The sequence below is a fragment of the Acipenser ruthenus genome, chromosome 24, assembly GCF_902713425.1.
Source record: "Acipenser ruthenus chromosome 24, fAciRut3.2 maternal haplotype, whole genome shotgun sequence".
In the NCBI taxonomy this organism is placed as follows: domain Eukaryota; kingdom Metazoa; phylum Chordata; class Actinopteri; order Acipenseriformes; family Acipenseridae; genus Acipenser; species Acipenser ruthenus.
In genome coordinates this window covers 28,050,520-28,068,927 of record NC_081212.1, presented here as the reverse complement: position 1 = coordinate 28,068,927, position 18,408 = coordinate 28,050,520, and the positions used below count along the sequence as shown (strand labels likewise).

At 38.9% G+C, this 18,408-nt stretch overlaps 2 protein-coding genes across 3 annotated transcripts; both read left to right on the top strand.

The window, feature by feature from the left end:
• Window positions 1–511: 511 nt before the first annotated feature.
• On the top strand, window positions 512–4,754 carry LOC117429312 (pro-cathepsin H-like). The gene is made up of 12 exons (XM_034048662.3): window positions 512–696; window positions 866–897; window positions 1,456–1,561; window positions 1,696–1,766; window positions 2,002–2,106; window positions 2,228–2,314; window positions 2,407–2,462; window positions 2,874–2,955; window positions 3,150–3,218; window positions 3,632–3,738; window positions 4,138–4,263; window positions 4,476–4,754. Exons 1-12 carry the CDS (start codon window positions 615–617, stop codon window positions 4,549–4,551), a joined length of 999 nt encoding a protein of 332 aa, XP_033904553.1. The 5' UTR covers window positions 512–614; the 3' UTR covers window positions 4,552–4,754.
• Window positions 4,755–6,282: 1,528 nt separating this feature from the next.
• LOC117964230 (recQ-like DNA helicase BLM) lies at window positions 6,283–18,191 on the top strand. Of its 2 annotated transcripts, none has more exons than XM_058999108.1 (22): window positions 6,283–6,405; window positions 6,942–7,040; window positions 7,777–8,582; window positions 8,682–8,841; window positions 9,001–9,095; window positions 9,348–9,480; window positions 9,743–10,482; window positions 10,790–10,969; window positions 11,267–11,385; window positions 11,525–11,638; window positions 11,794–11,892; window positions 12,560–12,708; window positions 12,916–13,022; window positions 13,318–13,478; window positions 13,789–13,984; window positions 14,275–14,465; window positions 14,786–14,930; window positions 15,787–15,986; window positions 16,093–16,288; window positions 16,530–16,652; window positions 16,808–17,021; window positions 17,368–18,191. In XM_058999108.1, exons 2-22 carry the CDS (start codon window positions 6,943–6,945, stop codon window positions 17,561–17,563), a joined length of 4,422 nt encoding a protein of 1,473 aa, XP_058855091.1. In that variant the 5' UTR covers window positions 6,283–6,405; window position 6,942; the 3' UTR covers window positions 17,564–18,191. The 2 variants fall into 2 exon arrangements, with proteins under 2 accessions (XP_058855091.1, XP_058855090.1); XM_058999107.1 differs by having other exon boundaries at window positions 6,283–6,481.
• Window positions 18,192–18,408: the final 217 nt, after the last annotated feature.

Below are 18,408 nucleotides of genomic sequence, written 5' to 3'. Positions count from 1 at the left end.
CCATCTGACCACCAGGCGTGACATCTGACTGTTCTTGTATCTGTCTGCTGATGTTATTAAAGCAGATTTGATGAAGCATGCATAATTCACTGCTACTGTTGTTCCACCCAAATGAGTTCAATAAAATACTCATTCCAATTTGAAATTTGCTTCACAACATACTGCTTATGTTCTGCTTGACGAGCGCCTTGACCAGCAATAGTTAATGTATAACAAGAACATATAGCCAGAACACTTTGGGAAAAACAATACTCAAGACATGGTCGAGTCCCGTAGCTGACTGCAAACACACAATGTACTGTATCTGAAGGCAAGAAACTGACAGGACACCCCATAACAAGCAATGACCACATAGTAAGGTGTACTATGAGTATGTATATGAGCAAATACAACAGCTTAGCTACACAACAAAACACTAACTGATCCTCACACAGTGGTCGCAGTAACAAATCAGGTTTGATGAAACCGAAACCAAAAAAAAAAGAGACTTGAATGAGGAACTACAGTCATGTTCATATGAGATTCTGATCTCAAGGATCATGTGATGTGTCACTTACATAGAACCAGCTCCAGTACTGTGCTCAGCAGCTGCACCGGACTGACACGAACTGAACATGGGACTGTGGAGCGCAACCCTGCTAACTCTCGTGGTGGTGTTGCACAGTACTTACTGCGCGCCAGCAGTCTCTGTTGAAGGTGGGTTTCTCAGTCTGTCAAGAACTACACACACACACACACATATATATATATATATATATATATATATATATATATATATATAATCATTATATATATATCGCATAAAAATAATGTTTTTATTACTCTTATTACTGTAAAGTTCAGTTTGTTTGTTTTTTTCTTACAGAGGAATACCTGTTCAAGTTATGGAAGTCACAGGTAAATTGTGCCTTTGTACTGAATCTGTTGTAGACGTTTTATAACAGGCTTATATATATAAAAAAAGAGCACGTTAAGTTTCAGTGTTGAGCATTTTGTACTTAATAAGCGAATTATGAGCAGTGTAAACCGGCATTGCATCGTTCCTTGTTTGGTGCTGTTGCCTGGGGACTTTCCCGTTTGTTTATCGACTCGCTGCTAACGTAGCCAGCTTGTGAACAGTTCCACCTTTGTACTTGATTCTAAAATGTTTCCTCGCGTGGAAATTAAATATACAGAATTTGTGAAACAATGAAATATCCCCTTCCGTCACCGCGTGTAATTGTGTCATGTTAAGTTTCCTATCTATGAATCTATTTTATAATGCATACGGTACGTTTTTGTCAAAGTTTTGGCACGGCAACTTCTCGCACTCGTGACTGAAGGGGGTAGATATAAAGGAGGTATCGCATATGATACAACAGTGATTTTTACTGTGGCTCAGACGAACAGAACAAACGCTATCATTTCCGTCTCATGCTTCTGTTTTTTCTATTGTTCGTTCCCACTCAATTTCAGTACAATAAGCAGTACGGGCCGGAGGAGTATTACCATCGCCTGCAGATCTTCGTGGAGAACAAAAGAAAGATTGATCATCACAATGCAGGGAATCATAAATTCACAAGTATTGTCAAATTATTATTATTATTATTATTATTATTATTATTATTATTATTATTATTATTATTATTATTATTATTATTATTATTATTACTGATACAGTGTATTGATGTATCTCATTTTGAATGTTTGTTTCAGTGGGTCTCAATCAGTTCTCTGACTTAACCTTCCTGGAGTTTAAAAAGCAGTACCTCTTGACGGAGCCGCAGGTAATTACAAAATACAGTGCAAACAAATTTCCCTGTTCTTTACCGTACTTCTCCGTGCTCTATCCAGCTCCCCTGTGCTTTACCCTGCTCTCCTGTGCTCTACCCTGCTCCCCTGTGCTCTATCCAGCTCCTCTGGTAACTATACAGGGGGGTGTTCCTTGTTCTCCAATGTCTTGTAAGGGTAACCTGGAGTAAAACTGCTACTGAAGCTAATGAACTGTATTGTTTTGTTCAGAACTGCTCTGCTACTAAAGGGAACCACGTCAGCAGCAATGGACCCTACCCAGACTCTGTGGACTGGAGAGAGAAAGGCAACTTCGTGACTCCAGTAAAGAACCAGGTAAACAACTCAGACTGGATAGATACAAGAGAGAGAGGCGGGCGGGCAGGGAGGCAGGCAGGGGGACAGGCGGGCGGGCAGGCAGGCAGATCCCTAGTAGTAATTGCTGTTCCTATTCCAGGGCCCATGCGGAAGCTGTTGGACGTTTTCAACCACGGGATGCTTGGAGTCTGTCGTCGCCATTGCATCGGGGAAGCTTCCACTGCTGGTGAGGCGTTTCATTTCTCCTGTGTCTAATAGTCAGAGACCGGTGCCTCCCTCACTGCCGTCTAACACTGTGTCTGCTCTGTTTATTTCCAGTCGGAACAGCAGCTGGTCGACTGCGCGCAGGACTTTAACAATCACGGCTGCAAAGGGTGAGGCAAGATAACACTGCTGCAGAAATCCTTCTTGTATTCATCTGCGTTTTCAGCAGCGTCTGTTACAATTCCTTGCATGGCGGTTGGTTTTTAAGAAGTTGTTTCCTACACTGTAGACTAGCTTCTTTGCCTTCTGCTGACACATTATCGGCTGATCTACTGTATTAAAGGATATATCTTGGGAACCGGTTTCCATGCATTGCCATTTGTTACGATACGTTATTGTCCACACTGTGGGTGTACAGCATGGTAACCTACTTTTCATGATACTTACACCCATCATGCATTGTTTACATATGATGTATTGTTTCATGGCACAGCTATATCACATAAGTGCATTATTTCCATTGCATTGTATAGGTTTCAACTGATATTAAAGTAAATATAACCATCTTACCACCTTTACAGCGGACTTCCAAGTCAAGCCTTTGAATACATCCAATACAACAAGGGACTCATGACTGAGGACGGCTATCCCTATACTGGACAGGTAAAAGTTATACAGTGCTATCTCTTACTAGGAGTCATTGAAGGTGTGTGCCTGTGGTTGGGTTTAACCTAAACTGTAATATATACAATATAGGTACTTTATGTACTGTAAAGCAGTTGAATTGTAGGCATAAAGGAGCAGCAGTCAGCACTGTATACAGTTTAATCCCTGGTGTGTTTCTGTTCGCTCTACAGGACGGCACATGCAAGTTTAAGCCTGAGTTGGCCGCTGCTTTTGTGAAAGAAGTTGTCAACATAACCAAAGTGAGTACCGAGTAGATTTACTGTGTGCCACTGCTGTAGAAATTGCAATAATGCTCCTTTTACCTCTGACTAAAACTGATAACATTGTCCTTGTAACATCTTGCTTACCAGCTTACATGTATAAGACACCAAAGGAAATAACACTGTTTGCCCACATGTGTACCAAAAGTGACAAAGCTGCCATAGCTCTGTACGTTTTCTGTTCAGTGGTTCTTGTTTCCATAAGCTGTAAATAAACAGCGAGAATCCAGCACTGTAAATGTGGGTTCCAGTTCCCTAGTAGAACGCCAGGCGCTTTAGGAGGTCAAACAGAAGTGCCTTGGTATTTCCCAATAGCTCAGCTGCAGTAGTCTGGATGTCTGGGTGTTACACTTCTCTAAGTCATGTCTAAGAATGTGCTCCTGCACTTGCAGTATGATGAAATGAGCATGGTGGATGCAGTGGCCAGATTCAACCCTGTCAGCATGGCATACGAAGTGACCTCTGACTTCATGCATTACCAAGACGGTGTTTACACAAGGTAGGGGAGCATCTCTTTAGAGCTGTACAGGGGCAGAGCTCTTTAATGTGGGGAAGGCAATGATGCTTTACTGCACACTATATAAAGTACTTCTGTTTCCAGCCATACTGTTCCTGTTAACTGTACTCCTGTTATCTTACATAGCTGTATGTGTAATAAAGAACAGTAATTGATAAACTGTAAAACTTGCTATTTTAATAATTAGCTACAATATGTATATCCCATTGTAGTGGTTTATGTGCACATTCACAGGGGGTGATGGGGAATCTGCTGTAGCTATAAAACTGGCACTTCAAGCATATTAAAAAAAATAATAAACTGATAAAAAAAGAGGCTCCCGAAGGGGTTACTAATAAATGAGGCTGTACCTGCTCCTGCTAAGTCTGCTCTCTCCCCTAGCACTGTCTGTCACAACACTACAGACACAGTAAACCATGCAGTCCTGGCTGTTGGATATGGAGAAGAAAGAGGCACCCCGTACTGGATTGTGAAAAACTCCTGGGGGCCGTACTGGGGAATGAAAGGGTATGTTACTACGTTTCTTGTGTTAGCAGCAATTTAGCACACAGCGTGCAACGCGTATGTCTACATTACTGTGTATGTACTGCATATCAGTGTTGCATTCTTCACTGTACAGAGGTGGACTTTCAGAGCAGAGCTGTGTAACAAAGACACCTGGGCTTGTTAAATAATGAATAATGATGTGATTCTGTGCATGCTCTTCTTTTGACCTGCAGGTACTTCTATATTGAGAGGGGGAGGAATATGTGTGGCCTGGCTGCTTGCTCATCTTACCCTGTTCCTCTGCTGTAACACTCCAGGAAGGCCAGGCCCATTGTGAAAGCAAGTCCCATTCAATCAAGAAGGGAAAGCACGTGCATTTCACTGATACGCATGCGGCATGCACTGCACTGCATGCCATATGCATCCGGGAATCATTTTACAATTGCAATTGTGACTTGTTTATGATTAGGAGAAATGTATTCTTTAAAATAAAATTCTAAATCGAGATAGAACTCTTCTGCCTGGGACTTTTGTGCTTTGTCTGTTTTAGTGCAGGTGATAAAAAGGACAGGACTGTTACCTAAATAGTCTAGTTTAACTCTCTGAGCTCATCTCAGTGGCTCAGTGCCTTCTACTGTGTTGGTCTCATTGTCCAGTGATCCTAAAAAAAAAAAAAAAAAAACTGTAACACATGAGCTCAAGTTCCTCAAACTACCACAAGCAATATTTAACTTGAGCAATATATTTCAGGTTATTAGCACTTCAGTTTTGAGTTAGTTTTTTGTTTTTTCATTGATCAGAAAGGATTTAGAATGGCCTATGGAGTTGCTAAGTGGGGTTAAATTGGAGTCCTGCAATACAATAAAAGCAATGTCTTCATCGTGGAGCCCACCCCTGCCTCCGTGTTCGTGCGTCCTGCTGTACCACAGGGCATTCCCCAACAAGAATAAAGAACAGAGAATTGCTAAAGTGCATAACCCACCCTGGCCTTTCCCCTTGGACTGTCACCCCCAAATCAAAGCATGTCTGGAGCACCAGCCGTTCTACCCATCAGCACAATCACACTACACTCCTGCACCAATTAGTTTAGGAGGTATTGACTGACCAAGACAAGAATTAGTCAGAAGAACAAGAAGAGGAACAAGAAAGAGAAGTAGAAGGCTGACAAAAACTTCCCCTAAACCTGTCACCCAAAGCAGTTCCTGTTATTCATGCTGTAGTACAGGGAACCCCCTCAGAGCAGCCAGTGATGACAGTGATGTTACACTCTGAATCCCTCATCTTGCTGTGTCAATAGCTGCTATTCATGCTGTAGTACAGGGTGCCCCCTCAGAGCAGCCAGTGATGACAGTGATGTTACACTCTGAATCCCTCATCTTGCTGTGTCAATAGCTGCTATTCATGCTGTAGTACAGGGAGCCCCCTCAGAGCAGCCAGTGATGTTACAATCTGAAATCACTCTTACACACCTTACACTCTTACCTCTTGCTGTGTCAATAGGGCTTTGAGACAATGAGGTACAAAGAGAAGGAACAAACCCTGACCCACGAACACACTTTATATTGTAAAATGTGTATTGATTCATATGCGATATAGTGCTCTCATGCCTAATTTTAAGCATGAAGGTTGCTTTGGCATACCATGGTAAAAACATAATAAAGTGTAGTGAAACACAGTACAAGCTGCAGACAAACATGATAAAGAACACATGAGTATGGTGAAAACCATGATGAACTGCATAAACCATGATAAACTGATCAGTCCCATGCACATTTACCATGGTCATTTTATTAGTAGTATTATTAGTATTTGATGTTATTTATTTTGTATTTATTTATGACCATCTGTACGATCACCATCGACCTCAAATCGTAAAACACTAATCCACAGCACAACATACACCCTGTTAGAAATTTCTAAAGTTATTACGGTCAGAAATACTGTATACATATGTGTTTATAAAAACAGCTGCTCTAGTTTGATGTCATGCTAAATAAAATGTTTCTGTGGCGCACACATGTCAACTCGTTTGATGCCCAGCAGGTGGCGCCGAGTAGCGGATTTTACTTTGTGACCCTGAACCGGAAATACCCCGTGCCGAAGCGGCTCATGGGAAGAACACGAGGAGGAACGCGCAAATTACAAACAGCACACAGATTACAGGTTTGAGTTACAGACCGTAAAATAAATACAGGCTTTTGCCAAGTAATAACAATGCGATTAGAGTCAGGGGTTTAAGGTAAGTCATTCCATTTAACCCTGTTTAAATGTTCATATTTGCGTGCGAAGTTCGTATTGTTTTTACTGTAACATAACAATGCTTTTGTACCCGTGCACTAGCCTCATTCAAAGCGTTGTTTATATTTGGTAGAATGAGAAAGAAAACAAACATCTTGTTGACATGTAACGTTGTAATGTAAAAAAAAAAAAACAGTCACCATATCAGATCACCGTAGTGATTATATATATATATATATGTTTCCAATTCCAGACAGTTTTAGACCGACAAAAAATATCAGTAGTTTTGTTTTATTACTGTGATTCACAAACAGTCCAGATGTAAGCCAGCTGCAGGCTAACAGTACCGGGTCCCACCACAGTTACAGTACCTCCCTGTCACCCCTCTGTGCTGACTCATGTAGAAATGTATTAATATTGAACGTGTATTAACAGAATGTTGTTTCTTGTGCTTTATTCAGAATGCCAGTCCTTCCCCAGAATAACCTTCAGAAACAGCTGGAGCTGCATTCCACCAAAGCTGCCCAGAACAAACTGTCACTGCCAAAACCCAAACCAGGGTAAGAGAACGCAGTCGTGTTGAACTGCTCTGTATTCTGTGTTCTGCGCTGCTGTTTCATATGGTTTGATTGGACAGGCATGTGTGCAAAGAGATTTACTGTATCTCATTTACATGGCTGTGGACCTTTTTAAACAGTAAGTCGTTGCATTTTAAAAAAAGTTCAGTCACTGACACCGAAGCACGTTCAGTCTAAGTGCATTCAGATTTAACCATCCTCATACAGATTTGGCAGAAAAGATTTGCGTACAGCCCCTAGAAGATGAACAGTGACCACATGAAATTCAGAAAAGGCTGTACAGTATTTTAACTAGACCACCTTAACAGATTGTTATAGGTGGTAAAAGGCAGAACAATGCTGATATTGGCAAGTATTGTATGTTTTGATTCACATTACAATGTGGAGTGCTCACTGCACAAAAATTGTTGTTTTTTTTTTGTTTTAAAAAAATGTCTTGAATATTCCAGACAGTTTGTCCATTTTCTGCACACTCTGAGGCATTGGGTGACCTGCTGGTGGCTAGGTGAACATACTTTTATAGCTGCTGTGTACGATGCCTCTGGCTTATATCAAAGTCCCTCTGCACAATTTTAATTGCTGTTAATTTAAGGTAACTTACTGAATAGATTTGTCTAAGTCGGTGTATTATTTTGGATTCCTGCGTCACATGTATTTGTTTTCTTTGCCAATTAATTTGTTAATTCAGCTTTGTAGTATTTTTTTTTTTTTTTGACAGGTGCTTTACCTTTAAAAAGAAGACACCATCATGTAGTACTGCAGTGTCTGTTTCATCCAAGGTAACACCATCTGTTTTAGTGGACAAGGACGTTAATGTTTATCATGATTGCACAGTGACTGAACCTCTGACACCTCTAATCAAGCCTAAAGAACAGCAAGCAAAAATCAACAGCTTCTTTGAGTCAAGCTCCAAGCTGCACAAACTGAAGTTTACACCAGACGTGACTAAACCAATAGTGAACAGTACCAAGCCAGAGTGGCAAGCTGCTAAAATTGTACCAGAGACAACTAAACCAGATGAGGGAAGCAAAACACTTGAGACTGCTAAAGAGCCTGACTTTGATCAGTCCTTTGGCATTGATATCAATGAATGGGATGACCTTGAAGACTTTGACACATCTTTTAAAGACAAAAGCATTACAGCAGCTAGCCGAAACCATTCCGGGAAGAACTCTAAAACTCAGAATGAATCCAGTACAAAAAATCCAAGTTTAAAAAAAAAAGGAACATTCAAAGATTCATCTTCTAAAAACCTGGACAGCAAGGGCAGTGATGAAACCCATGAGGAAGGGCAGCTTGGCAAGAGCAGGTTTGTATCCAGTTTAGAGGATTCGGACAGGTCTTTGACGTGCCTGAGTGTTTGTGCTCCCCAGAAAGACACACATGAGGGGAGTGGGGATGAAGAGGAGGATAGTCCTGTGAAAGGTACTAGGAAGCGTCACTTTGCACAACCAATAGATATTCTGAGTGACAGCGAAGAACAACACACAGAAAAGGACATACCTGTAAATGGAAAGTGGAAAGGTGCGTTGAATTACTGAAAACGTTTTTACTTCACAAAGTATTTGCAGAACACTAGAATGGATTTTGTATTTGAGCCTTGTAAAATGATGTTGTTTTCAGGTGCTCTGAGTAAACAGAGCGACACAGATATTATAGCTATCGATGATCCTGAAGAGAAGCAGAATGACAAACCTGACTTTGAGGAAGAGGACATTGATTTTATTCCACCCTCTCCAGAGAGTGAAATATTCCCTTCTCCTCCTTTTCTAAAGCCCTGCAGGTAAATTTGAGTCAAATAATATTTATTGCATAGACGCAACCAGGCTTGGTGCTGTATTATTTAAAGTAGTAACATATTTTAAAACTTATTTTGTATCTTATTAGGTACTAAAGGGTATGTTTTGTTTGTGACTTTAATCAAATGTGTATTGAATTTCAGTGATTCAGGAAAATGTGGTTCTAGTGATAAGACACTCTTTTCGTCAAATGGATCTATTCTCAAACAAACTGATGTGGATTGCATCCAGAACAAAGGTAAAAATAAAAACTGTGATAACCCAAACTCATACCCATATATTTTAATCTGTTTCTTTGTTTGTTGTGCAAATTATTTACAGTGGAGCGCCATTGATTGCTGCTCATTAATACATTTTGTGATTTAAAAGATTCTTGGACAGCTGTATTATGGTATTCCCAGGCATGTTATCTGGAACTCTAGGACACGTTCATTTGTTGATATGATTTTGATAATTGTATTTACACTCTTTGCGTATGTCTTGTTGGCAGCCAGTGGCTTGGGATCAGAAGATCAGCTGTTTAGCGTAATGGAGGAGATTTGCAGGTTGGTTGATTCTATCCCTTCTCATGAACTGAAAGCACTGTCCTGCGGAAGCCAGCTTCTCCAGCAGAGGGATCACAGGTAAGGTTTTTATATTCCAGACAGCAACGTGGGGCTGATCAATCCTACATGCTGTATCTTGCAACTTAAGATGCGTTTTAATCCAACTAGTGATTAGAATCTAGAATCTATTTATGTTTAGGTCACTGATGGTGAATTTAAAACCCCTTTAAAGGAAACATTGGTTCTTTCTGTTGTTTTCTCAGTTCCTAATATTTTTTTTGTTGTAAGCATTCAGACTTCTTTTTGATTTGCAAGTAATTGTGTTATTCTTGTTTAATAGGAAAAAGCTTGTTGCTCAGACTTCCGATGCACAGTTGAGGTGCACCGATACCAGTTTTGGTTCTGTCACCCAGCCCTTTTCCTGTCATTCAACTCAAATTAGTACTGCTGCTAAGAATGATCAGCCTTCTACTAAGACTTTTCAGTTCAGAAAATCATCTTCAATCCCTTGCGAGGACAGTTTTTTCAATGACTTAGAGCTGAGTGCTATAAATGGTATTCAAACCCCTGACCAGACTCCAAACATCTCCTCAAGACCAAGTGCTTCATCCTATACCAGTCTTGGTGGACAACAAAAGGGCAGACTGTCTACAAACAGTGATTATAAAGAGTCACCTTCAGCTGTCTGTTATACCAAATCTCCCTCTCCAGAGGCGGAGGAGGAACACGATTGCTGGTATTCACCTAAACCACAAAGCAGTAGTAACAGAGCTCCAGATCAAACAAATGGCAATATAACTGAACCGGATGATATGGGTACTTTTCTCGATGATGACGATTTTTTCTTTGACATAGATGATTTTGATGAGGGAGATATGGGTGATTATCATGATAGTGTGTCAAACACTAGTACTGCAGCTAAAAAGCTGTCTGATTCAGTGTTTCAACCAGTCAAAGAAGGTGGACCTAGCAAATCACTGTGGGAAAAGAAGGCTCCAGTGGTTAATGGAACCAATCTTGGTTTAAACCTTTCTTCAATGTCCAAGCCAACACCAACTCAGAGCAGCAAAAGTTCTTCAGGCAAGTTGGTTCAGACTTGTCCTAGTTGTTATAATTATCCATGGAAATAAACAGAAGCAGTATTTCCAAAGGATTGCAGACTACAAACTAGCATGAGAAGTAAGCGTGGAAAACAGCCTACAATTTGGTATTAGGTGCACACCGGTACTGCATTCTGCAATTTTAATAGACGATAAACAACACAGAGCTGTGTAATTAATTGTTTATTAAACAATATATATATATTTTGTAGTCTATAGACTGTATAGTATAACTTCAGTAAAACAGGAACTATAGTTTCTTATGGTTTTCTATTATGTTCTTCTAGACCAAGCTATTAGTAAAAATCCAGCCCATGTTCGATTCCAGGGATTCAACTTCCCGCACTCCAAGGAAATGATGAAGATTTTCCACAAACGATTCGGTCTTCATCGGTTCCGAACCAATCAGCTGGAATCCATTAATGCTGCATTGCTGGGTGAAGATACTTTCATCTTGATGCCCACTGGTATGTTAGGAGTTCCTTTAACTGGAAATCATTTCCATTGTGTGTTAATACAGAACTTACCAACTACCGGCACCCTGTGTTCTTCTGTGTTCTGTAACTTCAGTTTACTGAATAGAAATACCTAGAATTGTATAGTCCAGGGTAATAGCAATCTATGTTCTGTAATATGGCATCACACCAGGAAAGGTTACTGATATCAAAAGATTCTTATATAAACCAATACCGCAATCTATTTATGATTTAGGTTATTTAATAGATGTGTTTTTTTTGGTTTTTTTTTTTATGTATTTTTTTTAGGTGGTGGTAAAAGTCTTTGCTACCAACTTCCAGCCTGTGTTTCACCAGGAGTTACTGTTGTAATCTCTCCTCTTCGGTCCCTAATAGTAGACCAGGTTCAGAAATTGACAACATTGGACGTAAGTGATTTGAAGATTTGTTGTTGGCTCGGTATTGTTACACTCTTTTCGACAGCACCACAATTACTTATAAATTGCTTTCTCATGAGTATTTGGAAGGTCATCTGTTTAAGATGCATTTCGTCTTTTCTTTCTGCAGATCCCTGCTACAAATTTGACTGGGAATCAGAGTGAGGCTGAATCTGGCCGTGTGTTTATGCAGCTAGCAAAGAAAGACCCCATTATTAAGCTCTTGTATGCTACCCCTGAGAAGGTATGTAAAGCATATGTACATATTTGTTAAAACACAGTTACAGGTTGCCCTACTTCCAATAGGCACAATCTTATTACTACTATGCAGCTATGTCCTATATTTTGGGTAGAGATACATATTGTTTTAATTCTTACATGTTCTTTTTCTTTATTTAGGTGTCTGCAAGCAACAGGCTGATCAGTACACTTCAAAATCTGTATGAAAGAAAGCTACTGGCACGATTTGTCATTGATGAAGCCCATTGTGTCAGCCAGGTCATTTTGCCTTGTTTTATTTGGGGCATAGGTCCTAGAAAAATCTAAATGCGATACACCTCCAACCCCGTTTCCCTAGCTTTTTCTGTTACCAAAAATAAAATAATAAAAAATAAATAAAAATACTACAACGCTAGAAGATCATAAGACATTTTATGACGGGAATAAGCTATTCAGCTCACCAGAGCTCACCATATTCCTGTAAACTAAGTTGTGTGTCTAGCAGCTAGAATTATGAAAAGGTATTCGCTCACTTATTCCACGCATTCATATTAAATAATGGTAGCTAAGTGTTGCTAGTTTTCTGGGATTTCAAACAAAAAATACAATTCTCTCTCTATATATATATTTAACTTTAAAACTAAATAAACCAGCCTGCTGTGTAATTTTAACTTACATTTAAAAAAAATACGTACCAACAGAAGTGTGTTTTTTTTCCTGTAACAGCTTCTTTAAGCCATTCAATCTTGCAAGTCGTTCTTTTGAACATTGAGGTGCTGATAAATGAGGTTCTACTGTGTATATAGCAAGTGTTGAAAAAATCAGTATTCTAAAGGTTATAGCATATGTATCATAACTCAATTTTGATGGTGTGATGTTGGCTGCATTATCTTTATTTAATCAAACTTTTTTTATTTTTTTATTTCCTATTTATTTATTTCTTAAGTGGGGTCATGATTTCCGGCCAGACTTTAAGAGATTACATGAGTTGCGCGAGAAGTTTCCTAACGTTCCAATAATGGCCCTGACAGCTACAGCCAACCCCCGCGTCCAAAAGGATATTCTTAATCAACTGAAGATGTCGAAGCCACAGGTGTAAGTGTTCATCCGGATTGTTTACTCTTTAACATTGCAATTTTATTATTATTATTATTATTATTATTATTATTATTATTATTATTTGCTTGTAAGTGCAATCACTTTAACCCCTTTGAACACGAACATCTTCAGCTGAAGTAATAATGAACTGCAGGTTTTGCTGAATAAATGTAAAGATTAACAGACTTGGTACTGTCTTTTAAGGTTTACTATGAGCTTTAATAGGCATAACCTGAAGTACGAAGTTCTTCCAAAAAGACCAAAGAAGGTGGCTGAGGAATGCATTGACTGGATCAGAAAGCATCACCCACGTACGTAGCTCCTACAGTATCTTGCATAGAGGTGTTACTATAGACTTTGTTTGATAAGAACCATTTAGCTATGTTTTAATTGTAGTGATGGCATGACCAGAGGTGTTATCTAATTGTCATTTTAATGTTGATATTGTTATTGATTCCATGAGTAAAAAACAATAAAGCATGACTACGGTCTACAATTACTACGTTAGCATTCTGTCAAAATGCATGAATACAAAAAGCATTACCTTTTGCATGCGCCTCTCAATAATAGCTTATCTGTTTCGTTTTGTTTTTTGCTTTTCTGCAGGCAACTCTGGTATTATATATTGCTTGTCTCGAAAGGATTGTGATACCCTGGCTGACAATTTACAGAAAGCAGGTATTGCTGCCTTAGCTTATCATGCTGGCCTGAAGGACAGAGAGAGAGATTTTGTACAACATAAATGGATCAATCAGGATGGCTGCCAGGTAAGGAGAGCCGTTTGTCTTGACATTTGTGATTCTGTCCTTTGTTGTTCACTTTTCTTTGTTTGTGCGGAGTTACATATTTGTATCGCACTAGAAATAGCTTCTGAAAAGGTAATATTGCTGTCATTGTGTATGTCTCCATGTATCTTGAACACTACTGTAGTTGTACTAGGAGTGTGACTCCTGAATAGACCAAACATCACCATAGTATCTCTTAATACATCGTGTCCTCCCTTCATTAAAACTCTTAACACACATTCAAGCCATACTATCTTCACCGCAACTTTAACACAGTCTTTGTATTTGTCAGGTAATGTGTGCCACTATTGCATTTGGGATGGGGATTGATAAACCTGATGTGCGGTATGTGATCCACGCTAGCCTGCCAAAGTCTATAGAAGGATATTATCAGGAATCTGGACGAGCCGGAAGAGATGGTGAAATATCCCATTGCCTGCTCTTTTACTCTTACCAGGACGTTATTAGAATCAGACGACTTATAGAAAGTAAGTGCTTAAAACATGCATGCAATTATAACCTTCCCTTTACAACATTAGATTGTTACTGCATTGAGTTCATTATGGCTTTTTCCAACCAGCTTTTACATTGCATTCTGTTTTATACAAATTGCATTTGAGTTCAAATTTAATTTTCCATGTTTTATTACACGGATTGAACTTATTCCAAATGTCTCCTTGGAGCCTTATCATCTTAATGCAACTGTCTTGTATCATATTGTGAATTGTGCATGAGAGCCATAGTTTCATTTAACCAGAATGATAAACTGTTTTTGTAGTGGAGAAAGATGGAAACAAACACACAAAGCAGACCCACTATAACAACTTGAACAGTATGGTGCATTTTTGTGAGACTGTGGTGGACTGTCGCAGAATTCAGTTGCTGGCTTATTTTGGAGAAACTACCTTCAACCCCAATTTCTGTAAGGAGCACCCGGAGGTCGTCTGTGACAACTGCTCTAGAACAAAAGTACGGAAATTGCTTTATAATACTTTGGTTTTGTGTCTTGAACAGGGGTCTTAAGAGTTTAATATATATAAATATAAAATTTTAAACTAAATCAGCTGGGGAAATTAGCTCTTTCAGCTCTAGTAATATAGGAAAGATAAGTACATTCAAAATAGTAGATAAAATAATCTAAGGAAGACTGCATGTTCTTATGAGGATTGAATGGGAGATGAGATTTATGGGATATATATTTTTAGCCTAATTCTTTCAGAACTGACATTGAGACCATTAACTTAAATAGCTCCAGCATATTTTTCAGCCTTCTTTGTTTACGTTATCAGCAATACAAGTCAAGGAATGTGACAGAAGATGTGAAGAGCATAGTCAGATTTGTTCAAGAAAAATGTGAAAAAGTTGGAGCAAGACAGAACAGAGGAGCACAGGGCAACAGACTCACTCTCAACATGTTGGTTGACATATTCTTAGGTAAGTTGTTGTTTTTAATTATTTATTTTTTTAAATGCATTTTTGTATAACGTAAAATAGATTAATACCGGATTCTGCGACTCATGGGAATAGAAGAAACTGCCTAGAAGTAGTTGCTCTGTGCATTAATGATTCAGACTATCGCGTGCATCATCAATGATGAAGGTTTGGGTGTTGAAGACGTGGGGTTTGGTGGTTTCAGATCAGATGATCCAGACTCTGCAGTCTGATTGATTATGTTTGCCTGTTACGCTACTGTCCATATTTTGGATAGACACTGCAAGCGCTTGTAACTCAGGCATTGTTTTGTATTGAACATTTTAATGCTATAGTGGTATTTGGATGTTGCGTTAATATATTATTTTGTGTTGTGTTTTCACACTGAACACTCCAATTTCTTGCTTACAGAGATTATGTAAAGCCATTTGTTTTATTAGACAGAACATTTCATGTGTTTATATTTTTTTAAATGTAGCGTTTTTTCATGATGTGCTTTTGCACTGCACATTGTAGCTTGAAAGTTTTAATGTTTGTTTTGTGAAAATATTTTAAATGACACAACAGACCTAATGTTAATAATGCCTGTAATTTCACCCCTACCTGAGCCAATGCCCACCCCCCACACTTTTACCTGGGCATTGACTCTGCAGAATCTGGTGTAATAAACATTTGTGTTGTGCAGTTAATTAGTTTGCACAAAGACTTGACAATGTATATGTTTGTGTGTGTTTTATTTTCTTTTGTGGTTGGTATAGAACATGGCAGCATAATGCAAGTTATTTAAAACTATTTTAATGCAGGGATAATACATATGCTAATATGTACACAGGATAATCTTCTGCTTTGAATTTTGCAGGTAGTAAAACTGCCAGAATCCAGACTGGTTTGTTTGGTAAAGGAGCAGCATATTCCAGACACAATGCTGAAAGGCTCTTTCGGAAGCTGGTTCTGGACCGGATACTGGAGGAAGATCTGTACATCACAGCTAATGGCCAGGCTGTTGCTTACACTTCTGCAGGGGAAAAAGCTATGTCTGTTCTTAATGGCTACATCCAGGTATATAAACAGCAAATCTGTCAGATACAATTTTGTCTACATATTCTTCAGTGCAAGTAAGTCAACAAATGTGTGTGCTTCTATTTTATTTTTATATCCTTCGTAGGTAGAGTTCCATGACACAGAAAATGCCTCCACTTTAAGGAAGCAAAAGGCAACAGTGGCCAAAAATGTCTCAAAGCGGGAGGAGATGGTCCAGAAATGTGTTCAGGAACTCAATGATCTATGCAAGAAGCTGGGCAAGGTCTTTGGAGTACATTACTACAACATCTTTTCTACAGCCTCCATCAAGAAGATTGCTGGTAAAGCACTGGAGTTGTATCCATTAAAAGTGACTAGAGTTTGGGAACGTTGTCCCCTTATTATTTTGACTTTTGATTTTGTCTACAAGAAATTATGCCATCTGTGCTTCAAATTCGGAAACAAGATTTCAGAACACATTGCACAAGCTCAATATTATACATTTAAGAATGTTCTCTTCATGGTAACCTCTTGTGCAGGCTTTTTATTCAGTAACTAACAAGGGTTGCAATGTTGTTACAGAGACATTGTCAGCTGACCCACAAGCTCTTCTTGAGATTGATGGTGTAACTGAAGACAAGCTGGAGAAGTATGGGGCAGAACTCATCGACGTCCTACAGAAGTACTCTGAATGGCAACTGCCTGGTAATTAATTGTCATGGATGATTACATTGCATGTTTGTTTTTTTAACTGTAGTCTTAGCACCCTTGTGTTACAGCAATTGCATTTTAATGTTACAGCAATTCTGTAATGGTAAAAAAGAAAGGCTAAAACAAACAGTCCCTTTGTAATGTTGTAGCGGAGGACCAATTGGAGAAACCTGGTGTTTCTGATGGCTGGATTAATACCGCAAGGGATGAAGATAGAGCTGGGGGTGATGACGAAGATGGAGGAAGTTCCACTTATTTCGGCAATAAAAATGCGAGAGGAGGAAAACGAAAGAAAGCGCCCTATTTCAGGAATTCCAAAAAGAGAAAAGGTGGCAATGGTGGGCAGCAGCCGGCTGCAAAAGGGTATGTTTTTTTTTTTTTTTTTTTAATGCATTTATTTGCTATTGGGTTTATACACAACAGTTGGTGTATCTTGAGCCACAACACAGTGATGCAACATTTTTGATTTACATAATGTCACATTTGGAATTTTAGCATTACCATTTCAATTGTATATACGGCGTGAATGAGAAAGAAACTTGGGAACTTACCTAATAGCAACAAATGCAATGATACAAGCATGATCTGTATGGCGTGTCCTTTCTGACTTATGCTGATAACATATTTTAATGATTAGCTGACCTTCACTTCTGTAAAGACACTTTTTCTTTTAACATCTTTTTTTTTTTTTTTGTTCCTCATATTTTAGAGGCTACAAGAGTAACTATTCAAAGGCTTCACATACGAGTTCCAGAGGTGGATATAACGCCAGACCTCAAAGTACAGCAGGTTACAACTTCAGTGCAGCAGGGGTGGCGGCAAGCAAGAGACCTGGCTTCATGGCAATGCCAATGCCAAGACCCAACCAGCGGGGCTTTCTCAAGCCTTCTTTTGCAATGGCGTAGTCCGTGGAATCCCTACTATACCATAGTCAAGGTTCTTGTAAGCAACATTAGTGTTGCTGAATATTATATTATGAAAACTTATAAAAAAAGAGGAAAGGCTAGCTCATAAAATATTAGGATCACCAGTATGACATTCCACATGCTTGTAAAGGGCATGGGTGTGGAGTTTCAGATTCCTGTGTTGTTTAACATGCTCCCTCAGTATACCCATAGGGAATGGAGATTCCGCAACACAGGTGGCTTTATAGTCATATGTCTACTGTGCAGCAACATGGAAAACCAGTGTGTTGTGTTTTATTAGCTTTGTTAAAAGTATGTTCTTTCTATTTCAGGGCTTGAAATGCATGTTTTGTATTGGGCTTTCAGCTTCTCCTTTTTAAGTTTCCATCTGCAGTAATAACTGAAATGTAACACTCGTGACTTTGTTTTGCAGCTGGATCAGATATCTTTGTTAAAAATCTGCAGTTTCATTCCTGGCCGGTTTGCTTTATTTGTCGTCATCCCCCATGTCTTTTTTTTTTTAATTTAGCATTTTGTTGTTGCTCTTTTTGATGTTTTTACTTATGTAATATGTACATAATAAATTTATTTTAAAAAGCAGTGTATTAAAGAGAAAGTTTTTAAAGGATTTTCTCACATTCTAAATTTTGTCCTATTAATATTGAATTTCCAACATCCGCAGCTAGGATATTATTTTGAGTTGAACCTCTTTTCCTGCCTGCAGTCCTCTGACCCCCTTGTTGAAATGTGCCAGCAATCAGGCCAATGCTAAATTGGGTAAACTGACACAACATATAGTTGATGCTGTATCTGTCAAAGACTTCTACCCTATCCACACAGTGCTC

Excerpts from the sequence above, each read along its gene's own strand:
- LOC117964230 (XM_058999108.1), top strand. The coding sequence starts at position 6,943 with ATGCCAGTCCTTCCCCAGAATAACCTTCAGAAACAGCTGGAGCTGCAT. Across the intron at positions 8,842-9,000 it reads CCTTTTCTAAAGCCCTGCAG|TGATTCAGGAAAATGTGGTT; the intron begins GTAAATTTGAGT and ends ATTGAATTTCAG. Across the intron at positions 13,479-13,788 it reads TCAATCAGGATGGCTGCCAG|GTAATGTGTGCCACTATTGC; the intron begins GTAAGGAGAGCC and ends TGTATTTGTCAG.
- LOC117429312 (XM_034048662.3), top strand. The coding sequence starts at position 615 with ATGGGACTGTGGAGCGCAACCCTGCTAACTCTCGTGGTGGTGTTGCAC. Across the intron at positions 1,767-2,001 it reads ACCTCTTGACGGAGCCGCAG|AACTGCTCTGCTACTAAAGG; the intron begins GTAATTACAAAA and ends TGTTTTGTTCAG. Across the intron at positions 2,956-3,149 it reads GCTATCCCTATACTGGACAG|GACGGCACATGCAAGTTTAA; the intron begins GTAAAAGTTATA and ends TTCGCTCTACAG.